The 20,402-nt window shown below is 36.6% G+C and overlaps 1 protein-coding gene across 8 annotated transcripts in view; it reads right to left on the bottom strand.

Annotated features, from left to right (window-relative positions):
* Positions 1-6,834: 6,834 nt before the first annotated feature.
* The window catches only part of TRRAP (transformation/transcription domain associated protein), a 104,203-nt gene continuing 90,635 nt past the window's right edge, over positions 6,835-20,402 (bottom strand). For 7 of the 8 annotated variants that reach the window (XM_082312335.1, XM_082312334.1, XM_082312337.1 and 4 more), the window contains 6 exons: positions 16,917-17,142; positions 16,082-16,299; positions 13,197-13,381; positions 11,300-11,503; positions 10,129-10,323; positions 6,835-7,898 (listed from right to left, as the gene is read on the bottom strand). In XM_082312335.1, coding sequence (XP_082168461.1) covers positions 7,614-7,898; positions 10,129-10,323; positions 11,300-11,503; positions 13,197-13,381; positions 16,082-16,299; positions 16,917-17,142 — 1,313 coding nt within the window. In that variant the 3' untranslated portion in view covers positions 6,835-7,613. The remainder of the gene's footprint in view (positions 7,899-10,128; positions 10,324-11,299; positions 11,504-13,196; positions 13,382-16,081; positions 16,300-16,916; positions 17,143-20,402) is intronic. The other variant, XM_082312340.1, reaches the window with a different exon arrangement.

Here is a 20,402-nt window from a genome sequence, read left to right as displayed (position 1 = left end):
ATGAGATGTTAAAAAATAGCTTTTACAATAATGCAGGCACTTAATTTACAGAATTTTAATATGGCATCTTTCTCTACTTGATAACTGCTATTTTTTTATGACAGAAAGGAATGGGGACAGCTATTACACAATGAAAAAACATTTCAGTGACACCACCAGACCTCAGTTAAAAGTTCTGTGCCACTTGTATTGCTTCAAGGGACGGTTAAGCAATACTGATCCACTGTAAAGTGGTTTATGAATTGCTACTGATGAGAACTCTTGCTAAATAAGCAGAATAGATTCTTTAATGGCAATTTTTTACAAACCACAGCAAGGAGTGGAGCGAGACAATAATTAATGTGTTGGTACCAAGAGAAACAAAGAGCCTGCAAAGGTCTCTGTGCTTTCCCAGATAACAGACTGAGAAAGCTTCTTTAATATGGCTGGTACTGTAACGGTTCATGGAGGCTGGACTGGGGGAAAGCAGTGGTTGATTGATTAAGGTAAAATTCTGACAGCATCTTAGAGCCTGGATATTCTTTCCTAAAAAAAAAAAAATAAAATTAGGCTGCAGGCAGCAAACAAGGCCTGGTACTAGGGTGTAGGGCACATGAATTTTAAAATCCAAAGCTAATATCACTTCTAAATATAATATATGTCTATACCATGTTCCAGAGCACAAAAATCAGATGGATTGGAAAAGGGCTTTTATTGGCACTTCATTATGACAGCTGGTTTCTGGGACAGTTAGGAGTTTTCTTCTGAGAAATCCAACCGGCACCGATTAAACGGCAAGGTATGTATTCATACAAAGTGCTAAAGATGTTCGCACTGTTGAACACAACAAGAAATAAACAGCTTCTGCCTTCGTACATGCAAAAGACTACACTGCCAAAATACAGGACAGGGGAGAAAGCAACCACACTAGTTATTTCTCCTCCCTTGGAAATGCAGACATAGCAGAATGTCGCGAACCACCTGAAAATTTGCCATGACTGCAGAGTTCGCACCTCAGGACTAGACAAGGTCAGGACAAGTTTTACAGCTCACTCAAGAAAGATTTTCCAAGAGCCACATGCAGTGCTTCAGTGGAGTCAGAGGGAAAAGCATCACCTAATGAGGAAAAAAAAAAAAAAAAAATATATATATATATAGTAACTGCTTTTTGTAGCACCAAAATCTCCCTTAACAAGCTTTCATGACAATGTCTTCAAAGTCCTGGCTGTACGAGATCCAGCCATCAGAGTAAATTACCACAGCTAAAAACATTTGCCAGGCTGCTTACTGTCATCAGCAGAACAGTCTGGACTGGGGGAATTTCACTCAATTTAGTTTATTGCCAATTAACATAAAACTTTAATTACTGACTCAGGTATTGAAGGGGGGAAAAAAAAAAAAAAAAACCAAATCAAAACCAAAAAACAATGAAAGAAACCCTCAGGGAAGCACCTTTCTCCCCCTTTCGCCAGGCTCAGCTTCAGTCTGCCATCGCTCCTCCCTGCTTCCTAGCCACCGGTTCCCTCATTTTTGCAGTGGGTTCCACTCGGTGCCTCCCAGTCCCGTGGGTAAGGGCACGGGCAGCACATAATGGTGCCTTTCAGCCACTCCTTGCTTCTTTCTCTTCTCCTCCACAAGTCTTCACTTCTTACTGCTCCTCTGCTCTGCATGGATCACCCGTAGCTGGGGTCCCTCACGGCTGCCGCTTTCTCTCAGGCACAGGTGCGGCGCCAGGTGCTCCCTGAGGGGCTGCAGGTTCCCGAACCGGCTGGAACCGGCCGGGACCGGCACGGGGCCGTTTGCAGCCTCCTCCCCACAGGACTCTGCTCCAGCCCCTGCTGCCCAGACCCTGGCATTGGCGCCCAGTACACTTAGAGCTGTGGTGTTTTCCGTGGGGTAACTGAAAGAAATAAAAGATTTCTTAAAGTAAAACATTAGATTATAACAGCAAAGGGAGAAGTTTGAAAGCAGAGAGGGGATGCAACATGGCTGACACAGAAACAGCATTTGCTCTGCTCTTCTCTTGAAACTCTCAGGGAAAGGCAATGCTAATTTAGAGCAAATGAAAAGGCCACAGTCAAGAGATGAAATTCTATGTTAACAATTTCACAGACCTTTTTCTCCCCCCTGCATTTCAGCACCTTGAGTCCTCCTTTAAAAGAAATCCCACGTAGCACTACCATTTGACTAACATCCTAGAGTGAGCCCTGAGTGCCTGCACACATGGACGCTGAGGACCCTGACACATCCAGTGAACGATGATAAATCGCATGAGACACCACTTGTTTCACATGTGCTCTCCTGAACCTCTTAAATGTGAAATGCACCCACACTGAGCTGATTAAAAGCTCCTGTGAGTTTGAATTCTTCTCCCTGAATAGGTTTCTACACCACAAAAGAACATTTCATACATCATATTTGAAACAGATCAGAGCCTTAAAAGCAACTTTATTCTACTGCCATTACGAAACAGAGCTTTCATTGTCTGCTGCTGAAATGCTTTGAGTCATCTTCTTCCAGTAATAACTAATCTCTCGCTCGCTCTCTTTGTATCTGACAATTCACGGACAGCCCAATTACAGGAGAGGAAAGCGGCATACCAGTTTCAGAGGGTGGACTCAAACACCCAACTAATGTTAAATGATTTTGTTTTGGAGTATAATTCACTTCAGCAAATGAATTCTGATAACCTACTTCAAGAGCAGACTGTAATAAATGGTTAAATTGCAGCAGCATCGTCTAATAAAGACAGAGCCAAACAAGACTACAAAAATCAGGAGACTGAAAGAATACAGTATCATTTGAGAAACGTGAAAACTACTTATTCTCCATGAAAAATCCACAGCTCACATTTTTGTCTACCATTTTCATGCCAAATCTGCTTCTTAGTTCCTAATATTTCTGTCACTTGAGCAACCTACCATAAAGCCCACTTCACACCAACATGGGTATGTGTGCAGAAGTCTACCGACATGTGTATCTCTATGCATTTCATACAGACTTAAAATATGGCTGGCACAACTTTGGTGTCAAGGACTTGTCACTAGTTAGCCCCCATGAAGATCTAGCCAAATCTGTCCAGGAGTCTACGGGGGGAAGAAAGAAAAAAAAAGGAAAAAAAAAAAAACACAACACACAAAAACCACCAAACAAAAACAAACAAACAAACAAAAAAACACAACAGGAGGAATTTTAAGAATGGCATAATGCCCATGCACACAATTTCAGAGACAATTTTAAATTTGATCTCTCTTAATTCTCAAGCATTTGATTTTACAGAGTAATAATATGGGCTTTTTTGTGTAACATCTAATCTGAGGAGAAAAACCTTAAAGGGAACACTTAGAGTGAACTGACAATTAATGTATTTCACTTTCAAGTATCTGGTCAGCAAGATGTATATTGAGCATATATCTGAACTAATGAGACCGAGGGAACTGTTATCTACAATCATAAAAATTAAATGAAGCTAAGATACATGCCATGTGTTCTTGAAGATAATCAGGAACTTCATATACTGTACTATGTCAAACCACTTACCTGCTAATGGACAGTTGCTGATCATACAAGATATGTCAGAAGATCTCCTCCAGACTCTGAAGAATGCTCATGTATAACTGAAAGCTTTCAGGAGTTACCTCCTTGGAGCCAGTGGTAAAACTCTGGGTTAAGACTGTGTAAGCCTTCTCACAAAACAAGGTAAATCCATAGAACGTATTCATTAACACCATCAGGGACCTCACTAAAATAACTCTTTTCCCTATTAGCACTGCTCCCCCACGCCCCACGTTTTCTATTAGGAGTATAGTTGAATAAATAAGAGAGATGCCACAAATCTAAGAAGAACAAAGTTTGTCTCTTTTAACTTACACTCTCATTTTTCCATTATGATTTACATCATGAATAGAAAAGTGGCTGAATTATCTGATGATTTCCTTTCAAGGAATGTTGTCATCTCTCAGAATCAGACATATCTAAGACGTGCAAATGATTAAGGAAAAAATACTGCAGCTCTTCTCATGCATCATGTGCCGTATTTCACAGCTACAAATGTTACAATCGTCAATACAAGGAAGCCAACAATTCCCTTCAAGTCATGAAAGCACTAAGCTTAGTTGTGAATGACTGCATGTAGGGTATGTTGTGACACATGCGGGAAGTGTTATGTTCTATAAGAAGAAAGTTCAGATTCTTCTTGCCAACATGATTTTGATAAGGAAGCAATTCTTTGCCAAAAAAAAAAAAAGTTTGTTTTCCAAATCCTGATATAGTCCTTACCACTCATGTATTTGAGCTTCCACTTGTATATACTGGCATACAGCATGACTCAATCTATCATCCTCTCTTCAATATATAAGGAGCATGCAAACCAAGTATGGGAATAAAGGGGCCACGCTTTATTCATCATACAAGGAAACAGAGCCATAGTCTAGAACAAAAAGTATCTGGTGAGAAGTAATAAACTCTTCCTCCCAACTGAATCCCACAGCAAATCCTTTGATCCATGTAAGAACTGTTAAGCAGAAAGGCTTGATCCCCTTGATGCAAATACCTGCATCTCAAGTCCACAAACTGACCTGCTTTACCTGGCTATAGTTCAGGGTCAACCAGTTGGTTACCACTCTTTTTCAAACTTTTGAGGGCTGAATGCTTACCACCTGTTTCTGCTGGACCTTATCTGCTACTGACTCTTCTGGACCCAGGGAAGAAGTAGGCAGACACCTAGGAAAGTCATGACTTGCTTGATGAGAGTCGCTTTGCTCTTGCTAAGGTCCTCAAACCAAATACTGGAAAAGGCAGTAATGATTCAGCTAGGAAAAGCTGTGGATCATCTCGCCTAGGAAAGAACTGAAAAGAAACTTGCATGGGAAAACCTCTAAGTGAAATAATTTCAGAGAAACATATAATGCATTACAGTTGCAATTTAAGCTAGCAAACAAGTATTTCCAATTTGTTTTTTATCCCAAAACTTCTAGGATTAGATTATTACAACTCCTACACAGAATAAGCTAAATTTATCGCTGTTCCTTAATGTTGCGTTGTTTTTTAGAACAAAAATGGAACATTCATTTATTTTCCAGGCTTTTTCTCTAAAAATAAAACATTTTTCCATAAATTCTTTATTGCACATTTAATTTCATTTACGAGAGCTAAGGGTAAATCTTTCCTTTTCATTTACAAGTCAATATCTTAATTTCCATTTTCAAAATTGCATTTTACTTTTTCTGCTCTATTATAGTTATATCTCAAAGGGAAAAAAATGCATTTAAGTTTCAGTACGAGGTATCTTAATTTCTAATACTAGATGAGCTTGTTACTAGTCAAAAAGTAATGAACAGGCACAAATTCATAAATTAACCTAGCAAAACTATACATTTTCCTATATACTATGTTTCATTGGCACATACTGTAACATTTTTGCATAACTAACATATAGCAAAATATTCTGTACTAACCACCAAAGGCTTCATGCCCAGTACAACACTGGAATATCCCACCTGAAAGGTAATTAAGACTGAGCAAATAACTGATACATGAAGTCTGTCTGACACAACAAAGTGATGCCTCCCAGCCAAACATACAGTAAAAACCTATTTAACACAGCCTTCAAATGGGTTTAAACTAATCAGCTTAACAATTTTGCGTTCATATTACAGTCATAGATGCAAACTCTGTCTGTGCGTGTATTTATATATACACACATAGCACTTTCTGTCCATCAGCCTCGCTTCTCTCTGCCCCAGGTTCAGTGCTGCTTACGGTGTTAGCAGAACTGTCGTATAAGATGAACAGCAGAGAGGGACATGTACCCCTGCGTAACGCTGATGTTCAAGTCCACATCAATTGACTGGTTCTGCTAACGGCTGCAAAGATGAAAGAACAGGTCTTTTTGCAACTCTATAAAAGACCTATGGAAAGCACGTTACTTTGTTTTTAAATAATGACTTGACTACAGCCATACCTACTGCAAGCCTTGATCTGCAGGTAACCAATGAGTTAGATGTTGTTCATCTATTAGCTTGCAGGTGAGCTCGCCCACCCAGGAAAAGTCATCAGATTGGCTTTTAGAAATTCCCCTTGTCTCACAGACAGTACACTACTGAATGGTGGTGATTAACTTCAATTATGTCTCTCATGTTATCCTGAAATCTGTAGAGAACCTGTTGACTGCTTATAATAATAATTAAAAAAAAAAAAAAAAAGAAAAAAAGACAAACCCATCCTTTGCTCTAGCAATCAAGACCATCTTTGTTTCTGTGGGAGTAGCAGAAATCCCCTAATAGAGTCCATCTGCAGATATAATCTTGACCTCTGAGCAATTACTAAAAGCTGAATTTCTTGTAGACATGAAATACGACTCTTCTGTTTAAAGAAAGACTTTTAGAAAACAGATGGTTAACACATTAATTGACTGGCTAGGAAGAAAGACTGTATATTAAATGAAGGAATTCTTGTCATATACATAGTTCCTATTTGCAGCTCTTCTGTAAACAAATTCAATACCACACATGAGAACATCACATCCATGTCTCATTAATACAGTCATCACCCTTTAACATACAGGCTGTTTTCGTTTATTAAAGATTACACCTGCTTTGGGGTCTTTTCTATTTAGTCCATAGTATAATATTAAAAATATTCTAAATAAAATGAATACCATAGAGAGTTTTACAAAATATTTATTTTGAAAAAATCACTCTGTACAAATTTAACATTCTCAACACCAAAGTTTTATAAAAATGCTAACATAACAGAAAGACAAGTGAAACATTAAACTGATCTTTTCTTAAATTACAAAGAAACAGATTCATTCTAAAGAAGCTATTTTAATTCTAAACATTAAAAAAAGAGAACTTTATAAGATTTTACTTTTTTTATCTATTACAGCCAAACACATGTATCAAAGGATGACTTTTTCCATCCTTTTTATAAACTTCCCCTCCCCCAAACACCGTCCACAACTAAACCAAATATTCTAAATGGTTTACACTTTTACTGTACATAGCTTGTGCTCCAAGAAAAGCTAGCACAATTTGATCATCATTTCCTCAGTGCCTAACAAAAAGTCGCCTCTATACATTTGGTACAAAATTCTCTGTACAAACCAACTTTGCTCATGTAAATTTGAAGCAAACTTAAAGGAAGAGTATTTATTGGTGCCTTCAAATTGGTATAATGAAGGGACAGTGATTAAGTAAAATTCCACAAAGTAAAATTCAGTAACTGGGAATACTGTCTTTTTTTTTTTTTTTAATAATTACTATTGTATAAAAAAATTTATATACTGCAGGTTATTAGGAATGGCAGACCCTAAGTCTAACAGTGCTAATTTTATAGTCCACATCATAAAATAAGATTTTTCTGTACATTATTTAAGTTTCCTCTCTTCATTTTAAGCTACTTGTGAAAGCTGTTGTTGCATATTCAACAACCTTTCTTAAACAGGAGGAAATGTCCCTTCATGAAATTAAAAACAGTAAATTGTCATATTACTGTAAACACGATTAAAATGAAGACTGACAAAATGCAGTGACAGGTAAGCCATGGTCTGGACAGCTTTTTTCACATTTTCTTAACACAGTATATGGCTCACACCACAAACAGCAGCAAAAAAAGCTATTGAAAATTTCAAGTTACAGCCAGGGATGCCAGGCAGGATCCATACGACAGAGATTATCCAAGCTATTTGCAGCTGCTACCAGAGTGTTGACTTTGCTTTCTCCTCCTTCAAACTGAGCAAGATTATGAAGTCGAGTCATGATAGCAGTAACAGCTTTTTGAACTAGTGAAACCAGCTGCTGGCTATCCATATTTTCGGGTTGCCCAGCTGCTGAGAGTGGAGAGGAAGTATCCTCTTGTGTTTTTTTGTGCCATGCAATTATTTCATCCCGTAGCACAGTTTTTAGGATGCCATCAACCTATATGAAGGAGAAAAGTCAGACTATTATATTTAATCCAAAGAACCATCAGGGATTATAGAACTGTTATTAGATTTTAGTCAACGGCATTTTAACACTTTTGGTCCCTCATTGCAATCTCAGTCTTTTCAAGATGAGTGTGGCTTCCAGCTGTCTTTACTATTTCCTCTCAAGGTGTTTCTTTTCATAAAAAGCTTTCATTATGAAAACACAATACAATGACTCCTACAGAAAGGAAAAATCACATAAACTACAACATATATTAAGATCTTCAAACACAAATAGTCATGTGTATTCTATTTTTAAATGACTCCACTAAATTTATGACTTTTCCCACACACATGCTACATACACAGAAGTCTCGTTCAAAGATCAAGAGTGCTTTGCAAAGCTGGGGGTTTTTTTGCACAATGATTATGCTCTCAGGGAATACTGTTTTCTGTCAAACAGGGAAAGAATGCTGACTGCAACATACATACATATGTGTATTATATATATATATATGTATGTATATACTTATGTATATATAGGCCAGTTGTATCCTTGGATGGAAAAAAAAAAAATGTCTGCAACAAATAGTTTCCTGTTTTTTCTCATCACTGAGTTGAGTTACTAACATTAATCTGCCAACTCCAACTGTCTTGAGCTTCTAAAACAAGCTTTTAGGTATGCAGTCTGAGTCAAATTCACTGTTTGCACATAACAAATAAAACATTTTACAGCACCCATAGGTATTAGGCCAACATATACAAACACAGGTTAAATATATTTCATGGACATTTGTAAAAAAGATAAATGCAGAAAATGTTAAAAGCATTCCTCTGAAGTCCAAAAGACAAATAATCTAAAGCTGTAATTGCCACATGCCTGAACTGAACTGGGCACCCATTGCTCCAAAAAGAATAAATGGGCACCTGTGGTCTGATCTTCAAGAAATTATAGAATCACAGAATACATCATGTTGGAAGGGACCCAATAAGGACCATCAAGTCCAACTCCTTGCTCCTCACAGGACTACCTAAAACTAAACCGTATGACTAAGAGCGTTGTCCAGATGCTCCTTGAACTCTGACAGGCTTGGTGCCGTGACCACTTCCCTGGGGAGCCTGTTCCAGTGACCGACCACCCTCTCAGTGAAGAACCTTTTCATAATGTCCAGTCTGAACTTCCCCTGACACAGCTTCATTCCATTTTCTCGTGTCCTATCGCTGGTCACCAGAGAAGAAATCAGCACCTCTCCCTCCGCTGCCCCCTTTGAGGAAGTTGTGGACTGCGATGACCTCACCCCTCAGTCTCCTCTTCCCTAAGCTGAACAAACCAAGTGACCTCAGCCACTTCTCCTGAGTCTTGCCCTCAAGACCTTTCACTATCTTGGTTGCCCTCCTCTGCACACACTCTAATAGTTTGATGTCCTTCTTATACTGAGGCGCCCAAAACTGCACACAGTACTCAAGGTAGGTCCGCACCAAATCGATGTGGCAAGTCTAAATGGCCATACATCATTCAGATGTTGAAATTACAGGGTAAGTCTGCAAATTCGTTTGCACATATAGACATTGCTTTGTAAGGTAAGATGATGAATTATTAAAAAAATATTCTAACACAGCTTTCTGTACTATAGATAAAGGAAAAATCACTTGAGGATAATTTTCCATCTTTTAAAAAGTAACTAGCTCACACCATAGCTACAGTACGTTCTGTGCAATGTCTTTCTGGTGCAAATTGCTTGCCTAAGTGAAAGATGCCTCATTTTTGGAAAGCATTAGAATTTAAAAGGAAGTTAGACAATTTCTTTAGAAAACTACACCCTGCTAAGAGCTAGAATCCATCAAAGTAATAGTATATCTTTAGCATTCTGTTCCACTAACAAAGGGCCAAGACACATTTCTATTCACAGATTATTATGAAGATTCTAAATGATGTTGCATTTGTCATTTTACTATTTACCACAGCCAGAATTTGTAGAGATTTATGAGGCTAGAGCACTGAAACAATCAGCCTGAATTAACATGTCTGGACAAAAAATTAAATTAAGGATAGAATTACACCTATCTTCCTCCTATTCTTTCCAAAAAGGCAAACTGCAAACATTTCAGCTGGCCTTTGTGATGACCTTAGGGTAAGATTTAAAAACAAATAAGGACTGTTCAGTTTCTACCTTAACCAAGAAAGTGCTGTTTATTTTAAAAATTGCCAAATACAACATCAACCTTTCAAAAGCTATACAAACCTTAAAGTTTGGCTGTGCAAAGCAGCGAGCTACTGCAATCATAGATGCAGTCAGTGGACCAGACACCCCAATGGTGGTAAGAAATTCAGAAATGTTTGGTGTAAGCCGGAATGGAACTGGACGATTGGCATCCAAATCTCCAGTAGCATCATTAATGTCAAAGCGAAAGTAAGCTACATTTAGCTTGCCAGTATCCTGGATGTAAAAGCAAGATGGACAAAAGCAATTAAAGGAACAGATTTTCACTGATGAAACCAAAAGAAGTTGGATTTTTGTTTACTGTTAATAGTCAGAGTACCAATAATACTCCAGTAGCTTTTCACTCTTTCAGTCAAACAGTTCTTGAGAAAAAAAAAGTTAAAGGCATGCACAAAGTCAGGTATGTATTTCTCTCAAAATGTGTGTCCAAACCCCCTTACTAAATACACATTATTGTAATATCAAACTTAAGGAATAGATTCTTCTGTAGCATGGTCTATAGGAGTCATACAGATAGATAGATCTCTGTTCTCTATGCATCCCACCGCTCGGTAAGCATTCTCTATGCATTGTTCACTCTGGGCAAGCATCAGAATGCTTATCTAGAGGGATTAAAGAATCTTAATTGCCATACAGAGTATAGCCTTCCATGCATTAAAATGGCATTAAGACTTTAAGATATACCACCTTTGCTCTTCTAAGGTAGCAAGCCTCATTTTAAATGTTGGGTTAAAACAGAAAAATCACTATTAATAGGAGTTGTAGCTTGACATGATAGCAATGCTGAAAAGAGAATAATATTTGAAAAAGGGTATTCCCCTTTAAGAAAATGGAGCTCTAAATTTCTTTTTATAAATCTGTTTGACATAGAGGTATATTCAAAGCAATATATTTGAAGGAGGACTAAAAAGAGAGACTTATCAGTCATTTACATGAACAGTTCCAATATCTAAGAACAATGTTACAGACAAAGTTCTAAATTCTCACCACAGAAGGTAGAGTTGATGTCCACAGGGACTGCAGTTTAAATTACTATCTACATGATGTGCAATCACATATAAATGAAAAGCCTACTGAAATGCACTGTTAATTATATATGTTGAATTACCGTTTTGACTCATTTCAAAAGTACAGTCCAAATTTCCATTTGATGAAAGATGACAGCATGCATCTGGAGCAAACTAAAGCATACCTGGGCAATCTGCAGCATTTCGGGGTTGAGTCTATTTAAATGAAAGATGAATTCTGCAAAGCCAATTAAGGCTAACTGAATAGTGAACATCTTTCGAAATGTCCAGTAATCCGTAGCATTGGGGAATGTATGTAAAGCCCACTCCTTAAGCATACTGCGTGGCACCATGTTACTCTGTACTTCTTTAAGTATATCTCTGAGAACCTACGTATGAAAAATATTAGTTGAAAGAGATCATTTTTAATACACTTCTTAGCAACCGACAAATATGCCAAAAGCAACTACCGAACTTCTCTCCACTGCTGTATCCCATTTCAGGAAAAACATCCTGAACTTGGACGCTTTCAATCCAACGCCATTTCCTGACTTCTTTGTCAAAACACACATAATATTTTGTTAGCCCATTCTCTGCATAGCAAGAAAATATTCTTTATCTGAAAAGACTAAATTTTTAATAGAACTATATAAGCATGAGGACTGCAACCAGGCATGTCAGAAAACCTGAGGCTGCAGTTACATAACCTGATGTGAAGTATCTTCTATTCAAGACCTTCAAGAAAATTGGAAGTGAGCTAAAGAGACATTCAACTCACGATGCTGCACTTCCTTATGGGAAACTAACAGAACATACATACTTCACTATTTTCTAGCTTCAGTGCAAGCTGCATATGCATTTTGCAGCAACAAAATAAAATCCTTCATTTTAAGCATAATTGCAAGATTTGAAATTATACATAGGACCTACAAAGCATGCAACCTAAAGATGCCTCTCTGCATGAGTTCTTCATATACAGGATAAAAGGTGAAGGATTTTTATTACATAAGATAGGGAAAGACCCTGGGTAAAGTAATTTGTTACATGTATTATTACAGCAAAATTACCTCAAAAATACAAAAAGATAAAAGCTGAGAGCTGTATTCAACTGCTTCTGTAAGTGAACACTGTGCAGTGTTTTTTTCCCTAGATGTAAACATTTGCAAGCTACCAAAATATTTAATTACTGTAGCATATACTAGCCTAATTAATTAGAAAAAGAAATAAAGTTAGGATCTGTTCTATTACACCAGAAAGCATGATAGTCATACTGACTCCAATTAAATGGCTGTTAAAGAGTTTCATAACCTGAAGGAAAAATTCCCAAAATAGAAACAGATGTTACGTAACACTTCATTTTATTTTGTAACAAAGAAAGCCTGAAAAGATAGTTTTTCTAAATTATGTCTGTGATAGATGTATACCGTTGATTTTCTAATAGCTATATTTGAAATGGGACTGGCATTTTACATAAGAATTTGCATTAACCTTAAGATAAGAAACATAAAATAATCTTATTTATCAAAATTGGATTTTTGATGGAGGTTACAGAGAGAGGGAGCTTTGTTCTTTCTGAGTACTATCATTTATTAGGGTGAGAAACTCAACTGTTTCTATTCGAATTAGATGAAATTAATCCACTGGCAATTTTAGGAGATACATTAGAAGAACATGAGGATGGCTGCATCACATACCATGCTGTAACTGCTTATGTAAATTAGGAATGCCACTTCCCATGCTATCAATTAATTAGTTTCAAAGCACTATACAAAAGGGCCAAAAAAGCAATCAACACCTCGTCTGTTTTCAGCTGCAGTTACTCAAAACAACCTAGAGTAAAACCAATACAGCTTTTTTGAAGCTTTCCAAGATAATCTAAAATACCAAAGAGATATAAGAGTTCCCAAGAATACATTAAGCAAAAACAAAATAAACCCTCAAAATCAAAACACCACCTCTGCAAAATATATCTGTTTCACATCTAATGAGAGGTGAAGAGTCGGGGCGGGGGGGGGGGGGGATTGGACACAGTAGAGTTCTCAAGAAAAGCCCTTGATTAGAATTCATTATATATTCTAATACCTGATGGCTAGCTTGGGTCCCCCGTGCTTGGACCGTTGCCAGTCTGTCATAGTAACGAGAAATAGGGTTGTCATGCTCAATGCCTTTCTTGGCACAGCGCTGCTTGTAGATCTCCACCAGGGAAAGAGAAGAGGGATTGTCTTCAACCAAACGCATCTGTGGAGAAACCGCTACAACACGGGGGACTAGGAGAAGGGTGAGAGAGGATGGGGGCGGGGAGGGGCGGGGGGGCAGAGAAAGCAAAACAAAAATGAAACAGTTAATCCATAACCCAAATATTAAGAGAAGAATTAGCATGCAAGTATCAGCCCTTAAAACACAACTGTCATAATCAACTGAAGTGTATCAAGAGAAAATTTTTATTACTACACTGATACTAATTCACAAGCTCAGTTAAAAAGAAACTATGATAGCAGATTTTATCTTAACAGAAACATCAACTATATTAGCAAAAAAAATTGAGCACTCGTTATTTTTCATACTTTACTTGCAGAAAAGAGGGTAATACTTTTTTCAGATGCAAATGGGCTCATAATATCTGATTACATGACACTGGCATTATGTCAATAAAAATTACTCTGAAGAACAAAACTACTAAACTCAATAGGGCATTTAAAGTGATTCAGAAAAACCGGAGGAAAAAAATCTGAACATAGTTGAGGAATAGGGGTTTAAATGACGCTATCTGAAAATAACATAGGGAAGATGCAGCAAAATATGCAATAACACGAAAACTTAAGCCACTGAGCTTTTCCTTGATGAACAGTAAACTTGCAAAAACCCTATTTGCAGTTTCATAGTGCTCAACAGACGTATCATCCTACTGAGTCTTATGTGTATCCCCACCTACATCAAGACAGACAAGGCCTCTTCCATAGCTAGCTTTTCCAGTGACACTGTTTGTACTGTCTGACAGCAACCTCCAGTTACCACCAAAACTGTTCCCTCATTATTTCCCTCAGACACTATAATAACCTCAGAAATATAGGGAAAAGTTATTTAAATGCATTTAAATTGTTTCATGTAATTTCTTCAATCTTAAAGAAGAAAATGCATTCTGCAGAAGGGGTGTTAATAAGCTATTTCTTCTGGTCTGCTTCCATTAATCTCTGGCAGCAGAGAAATGAATGTTCTTTAGGTTTTTTCAAATAGCATCAAACCAGAAGGTACAGAATTATTTCCAAAACCACTGTAGTTTAAAAACAGCTCTTTGAAGGAAAACATGTTACTTTACTAATCATATTATACAGAGAATATATTTCTGTGTCAGTGGCCTTGTTTATCATCTCTTTCAAGGCTTTATCTACTGCATTTCCGTTATGTTGGCCTCAGAGTGATGCAAAATTGTCTTCACATATGTAGAGATACTATATTTACCCTTTGTTATATCAAATTCTTTGGCTTGTACATTTTGGTCTTTTTAAAGTTAGAACTCAAATATGCATTCCTAGCTCTCTAAGTGCAACTTGCATCATCTGGCTACCCCGAGCTCATGACAGCAACTTCATGTCAACAGATACTATTAGCCCAAAAAGGAGGACTGATAAGACCACGCTTTTTAAAAATCAGATCTCAGCACTTTTTAAAAGGACAACAGCAAAGTAGCAGCTTTGTCTTAGTGTCTTTGATTAAAGTTTGCCTTATCCAGAATATATTTCCTGCTCACCAACCAAGGATTATTAGAACTGACTAATGCAATGTACAGAACTCATTTATATGACGTTAGTAAGTGATGCATTGACCTTCTGAAATGAAAAGTATTTAACATTAATATGAAGTAGCTATACAGCTGTAAGCTGGAACTTGCCAACAGCCTTAGTATCTGGAAAACGCAAGAGTTTTTCTAAAGCATTTACATTAGTATTTGAATCACAAGCAGATCAAATATGTTGCCAGGAGAGACTGATATTCTGTGTTTCTCATTCCATGAATGAATTACTTATAATCAACACGTGAAAAAGCCAAATGCACGAGGAAAGAGAAAGAATTAAGACTGTGTGTTCAGCCTTCATTCACTGTTTCTGTTTTGAAATGCCTAAATATGTGACCTTTTTATTAAGTGAGTATTTTGGCAATTTATACACATAAATCATACTGGAACCCCCCCTTAACTCTCCTCATTAAGGCCTCCTTTCCATTATGTTTGTTAATTCTGTAATGTTTAAGCATTGCTAGATCCTGCTGTTGACAAAGTGCACTCTCCAAACCAAGTAACCTTTTATAGAATCACAGAAGTACGCTCAACAGAAGTCCTGCATCCAATACCTAGATTATGAATGGATTCTATTTGGCAACAACTAAGCAGTCAGTATATATTCCTGAAAACATCACCATGGTTATATAAAGTTACTTCAAAAATTACGAAGATATGTTCTCATATCAGAGAATTCAGAAAATATATATCAAATTCAAAGCTCTAAAAAAAAAAAAAAAAAAAAAAGGTCTTCTTCCGTGTTATGTGGAAGAGGTAAAAAATTCAATATATTCATATATTGCAACATGGGGAGAAAAAGTTCCGTTCTGTCCCTCCCCAACTGTCTCTAAATGCTTGTTCTGAAGTACATGTGTACATGTATCCATTTCCATAGCAACAGAGCCAACGGTCATGCCTCTGCCTTATATATGTTATTCACAACTGAATTTTATACCATAAATGATGCATGTAAGTTCTTCTAAAACACCCTACATCACATGCAATCAACCTTACTTCTTCAGAGGGGTGCTATAATGCCAGAAAAGACTAATCACCTAGACAGATGTGAATTTACCTTCTGAATATTCAAAAACTTCAGTATCAGTGATTAGTAGCTGTCAAAACTTTAGCAATTATAATCTTTGAGTATAACACATATTTAAAAATAATATAAAATCTCTCTTTTCAGTACCTGTAAAAAACAAATGTCTTTTTGTGGTTTCCTTCCTTTTCTCTAAGCAGGGGTTCAAAAGGCGAAGAAGTTGTAATACCCGCTCTTCTCTACGAGACTCTGTCAAGCAAGCATCATTCATTACCAGGTATGGGTAAATCTTTCCATTATGGCCTCGGATATAGAGTCTTCTAGCTGCAGTATTGTGTTTCTGAACTATCTCCACTCTGGGCATAAACCTATCAGGAAGAAAGGGATATTAAAGCACCTGAGCTAATCTCCTCTGATATTAAATCAGGATTTACAAAAGAAAAAAAAAAAACAAAAACAAAACAAAAAACCCAAAAAAACAAACAAACAAAACAAAACCACCAAAAGCCACCAAAGAAATAAGGCAGTGCAACTATATTACAAGGTACAAATCTATTATCCAGCTAGTCCATGGTTCCTATTTTGTAGTCAAAAAGCTCTCCTGTTTGATTTTGTTTGTTTGTTTTTAAGAAAATACAGTTCTTAAGCAAAATTAATCCTTAGATCAGACCTTTATCACTATTTTGAAGAACAGTACCTCTATTGACTACAACAGAAGAACCGATCTCAACTTTTATCAGCGTAAAAGAAAACAAAATATACTCTTCATCTAACAGTACAGTTGCTTAGTGAGGCAATGTAAAATTACCGAAGGAGGATACAATAAAAAAATAAAGGTGTTATACCAAAGTATGACTCTATATATATCATTTAAATATATGAAATGTACATAACATCTACTTCTGCAGAGTGGACAGATGGAGGAGGTTTTAATTTTCTTCTCCATTTTCAGAATTACAACTACCAAAGGGTATTTTTAGGTTACCTTGCTATCTTGATGTAATAATGTGTTGGCTTTGGCATAAGGAATTCTCCAGGTATCTCTACTTCTGCAGTTTGAGCTGAAAAATTACTTAGAAAGCGGCACTTCTCCTCTATGAGGAAGAACTTTGGAAGCTGTTTAGTTTTTGCCTCCAGAATTTTGATCCATTTCTTCAGTTTAGATATAAGATTGTGAAGTTTCATTGACCCTGGCACACTGAAGTCAAAGTCTAAAAGAAAAAAAACAAACACAACATATACACATACATCCTCAGCATTTCAAAGTCTATATAGCGTATTTAACTATCAAGTGTCTGAAGTTTGCGTTTTCGAAAAGGTTCTTTCAGCCACATGTCCTCAAGCAAAATACCTTAAAGAGTCCCACATACAGCACGCATACCTGTTATGTAGAAAAGCCTCACACTGGTCTTGAATACTATAGTAAAATGGAAAGCTACTACAATCAGCAACTCACACAAAAAAAGGAAAGCATACTACCAAGCAAGACCAGCAGAGAAACATGGCTATGAACCCTAAACACAAAGGAAAACTAGCAGGTTAGACAAACACAGAAAAGACACAAGAATCATTAAGGAAGAGTCAGAGCATAACTGGTATAGGATCATACGACAGCCATAACACAACAGTAGATGCTGGAGGAGAACAAATCATAGAATTCAATAGTGCAAACTGAACACACGTGTAGAGCCGTACTGCCTTTAAAAGGCAAGGTTGAATATTTCATCTCTATAGAAAATCTTTTACTAAAGTCCTAAAATTACGTATAACTTACACTTGTCAGAATCTGCTACCTCTTTTGCGTACACAGCTCTAAAATATTCTTTATTATTAAGTAAACAACAAACTTCCCAAGATTTTCCTGGTTTACAGTCATACAAACATTAGAAAAAACATACTATGAAAATTTTAAATACTGTTTCTGTATTTTACTGTCTATATACTGCAACCAGACAGACTGCGTAGAAAGCAAGCAGTAATAAACCAATTGATTAGATTAGATCAGATCATTTAGTGAAAGAGGAAAAGTAAGCTTATTTTACACTCTACACTATAATTTTCTGCCTGTTTCATTAGAAGTGATTTATTTCTTTAAAATCAGTGGACGCTTTTTACTTTTAAAAGGGATGAGAGAGCCTCAACTGAAGATACAATGTAGAATCTGTGAGCAACTTCAGGACAAGTAGTAAAATTGCTATTACTATTATTCTCCTATTCTGAGCTGCAAGAAAATTCTCTTTATTCTTTCCTGGCTTAGATAACAATTGCATGCCACCACAGGAAGAACAGATATGACAGCCTAAGCAAAAAAGACAATATTATGCGAACAGACTGCTCTTTGCTTTGCAACATAACAATATTGCAGCATGGAACTCTCTCCTCTAGCCCACATGCAAGTGAAGTAAGAACTTTCTCAAGGTCAAGACATGGTCTTCAATACACTATGCAGATAATTCTGTAACAGGAATCACTGCAATATCAACCATTTCCTCGGCCAACACCAATGCCATCTTCTCAACACTGCTTTCACTACAGTTTCAGAACACAGCAAATAAACAAATAAATAAATGTGTTTGAATTTCCCAAAAGAGAGAAAATGAATAAACCACATACACAAATGAAATTATGGTCCAGCACTTCAGTACCACAACAATGACAGATTAAACACAAACGGATAAGAAGATAAACTGTCCTCTCTGTAAACCTCATTAGTTATGGTATCCCAAATTGTACAAGTGAACTAACAGACTGGAATTTTTAAAAAGCATTTCTATCACAGAGTCTAAGAGACACCCTTTTAAGTTCAACATGTTACAAGTGAAAAAGCAACAGAAAGAAACAGAGAATGTCGATTCAGTATTTCTGAGATTTACAGCCAAAGCAGAACAAACAGAATCTTCATTATGGTTCAACACAACAGAAAAATAACAGTCTCAAAAACGAGTTTGAATCTTATTGCAGAATCTACATTTCAGTATGTTACATACACACAATATTTTCCTAAGCTGACAAAAAACAAAACCAAAACAAAACAATCATGAGTGCTGCTCAGAGGGGAAATTAATTTGACCACATAAATATCCTACAAGCATCTATCTGCAAGTATGCTAATAGTGAATTAAGTACATGCACACAACTATTACTGCATATAAAAGTTTTTCTCAAGCACAATTAAAACCACTGAAAACTCTGATTACCCACAAGATTTACTCCTACAGACAAGGTTAGAACATTTGTTTTTTTTAGCCAGAAGAGTTCACAGAATTCTATAAATACACTCTTGTTCTCCAAGTTCTCTTCTTTACATGTACAGGATACTATTACTAAATAAACCAAAGCAATCTAGGATTCCCTTCATTTTGCTATTCTGTTACTTAAACAAAATATCAGAGAACACATAACCCAACATATTGCTTTGTGTATCCACAATATACTGATATGCTAAAAGCTTTCAGTGGAAGCCTTAAGTCTACTAGTCCAAAACAGAGCAAAGAAACAACACATTCAAAATGCTTTCCACTTCTATCAGAAAAAAGTCTATAATGAAAAATACAGTTTCGTATTTATGGATGTTAGAAATTAGTGTAACTCTGTAATATTCCCTTTTCTTTTTCTACCTGGTATGGGCAGTGCATCTATTGCAGTATCACTGTAAAACACTCTTATTATAATCCCAAGCCTACCCTCTAGTGAGCAGTGGGAGTAAATAATTTCATGAAGAGTGACAAAATCATTGAATCATTTATCTCCTGAATCCCCGAAGTGCAAGAAAGTATCCCCCAAATTGCAACTAGTTTTTGTGCTAATGTGAATCACTAAAGTAGTAAAAATATGCATCAATATATATTCCTTACAAAAAAAAGTCATTCAGTTCACCACAAGAATAGCTCTAGTTTGTTGAAATGCCTATTTTAGAATTTTTGTTGTTTTGTTTCCCAGCAGCAGATGGAAAAAACAGAGAGTTCAATTAGTCTTTTTGCTCATGTCACAGAGAGCCCATCTGAGAAGAAAAATCACTTCAGCTGGAAGAAAGAGAAATACAAGACCAGACATTATTTGTGTACAAAGTCTCTCTGCTTTGCAGACATCTTAATCTATATAAATAGTATTTTTGTTTCAAACAAATCCACTTTTTCATTACTTACTACTGGAGAACATCTTTCTCAAGCTAACACACACTGGTCTAAAATACCTTACTACTTACACCATCTTTTCCTAAACAGAGTAGGAAGTTTATGCCCTCATCTTTAATGGAAATATTCACAGAAGACTGTGATACAGACTGCAACTGAAGAAGAACAGAACTGCTCTCCGTTCTCAATGTTGCTAAAGATTTTACAGTGTCATACAGGTATTTCAAACACACACGTTCATTCAAAGTCTTGAATGCCTCAAAAATTGCTACCTGAATCCATCCAACCCAGCACGATTGGCAAGTTCTTGCTGCTCTCAAGGAAAGGACAAACAGGGG

The sequence above is a fragment of the Platalea leucorodia genome (genome assembly GCF_965183815.1).
Source record: "Platalea leucorodia genome assembly, chromosome: 5".
Classification (NCBI taxonomy): Eukaryota; Metazoa; Chordata; class Aves; order Pelecaniformes; family Threskiornithidae; genus Platalea; species Platalea leucorodia.
The sequence above is the reverse complement of the archived record's forward strand: the minus strand, read 5'-3'. Positions and strand labels throughout refer to the sequence as shown.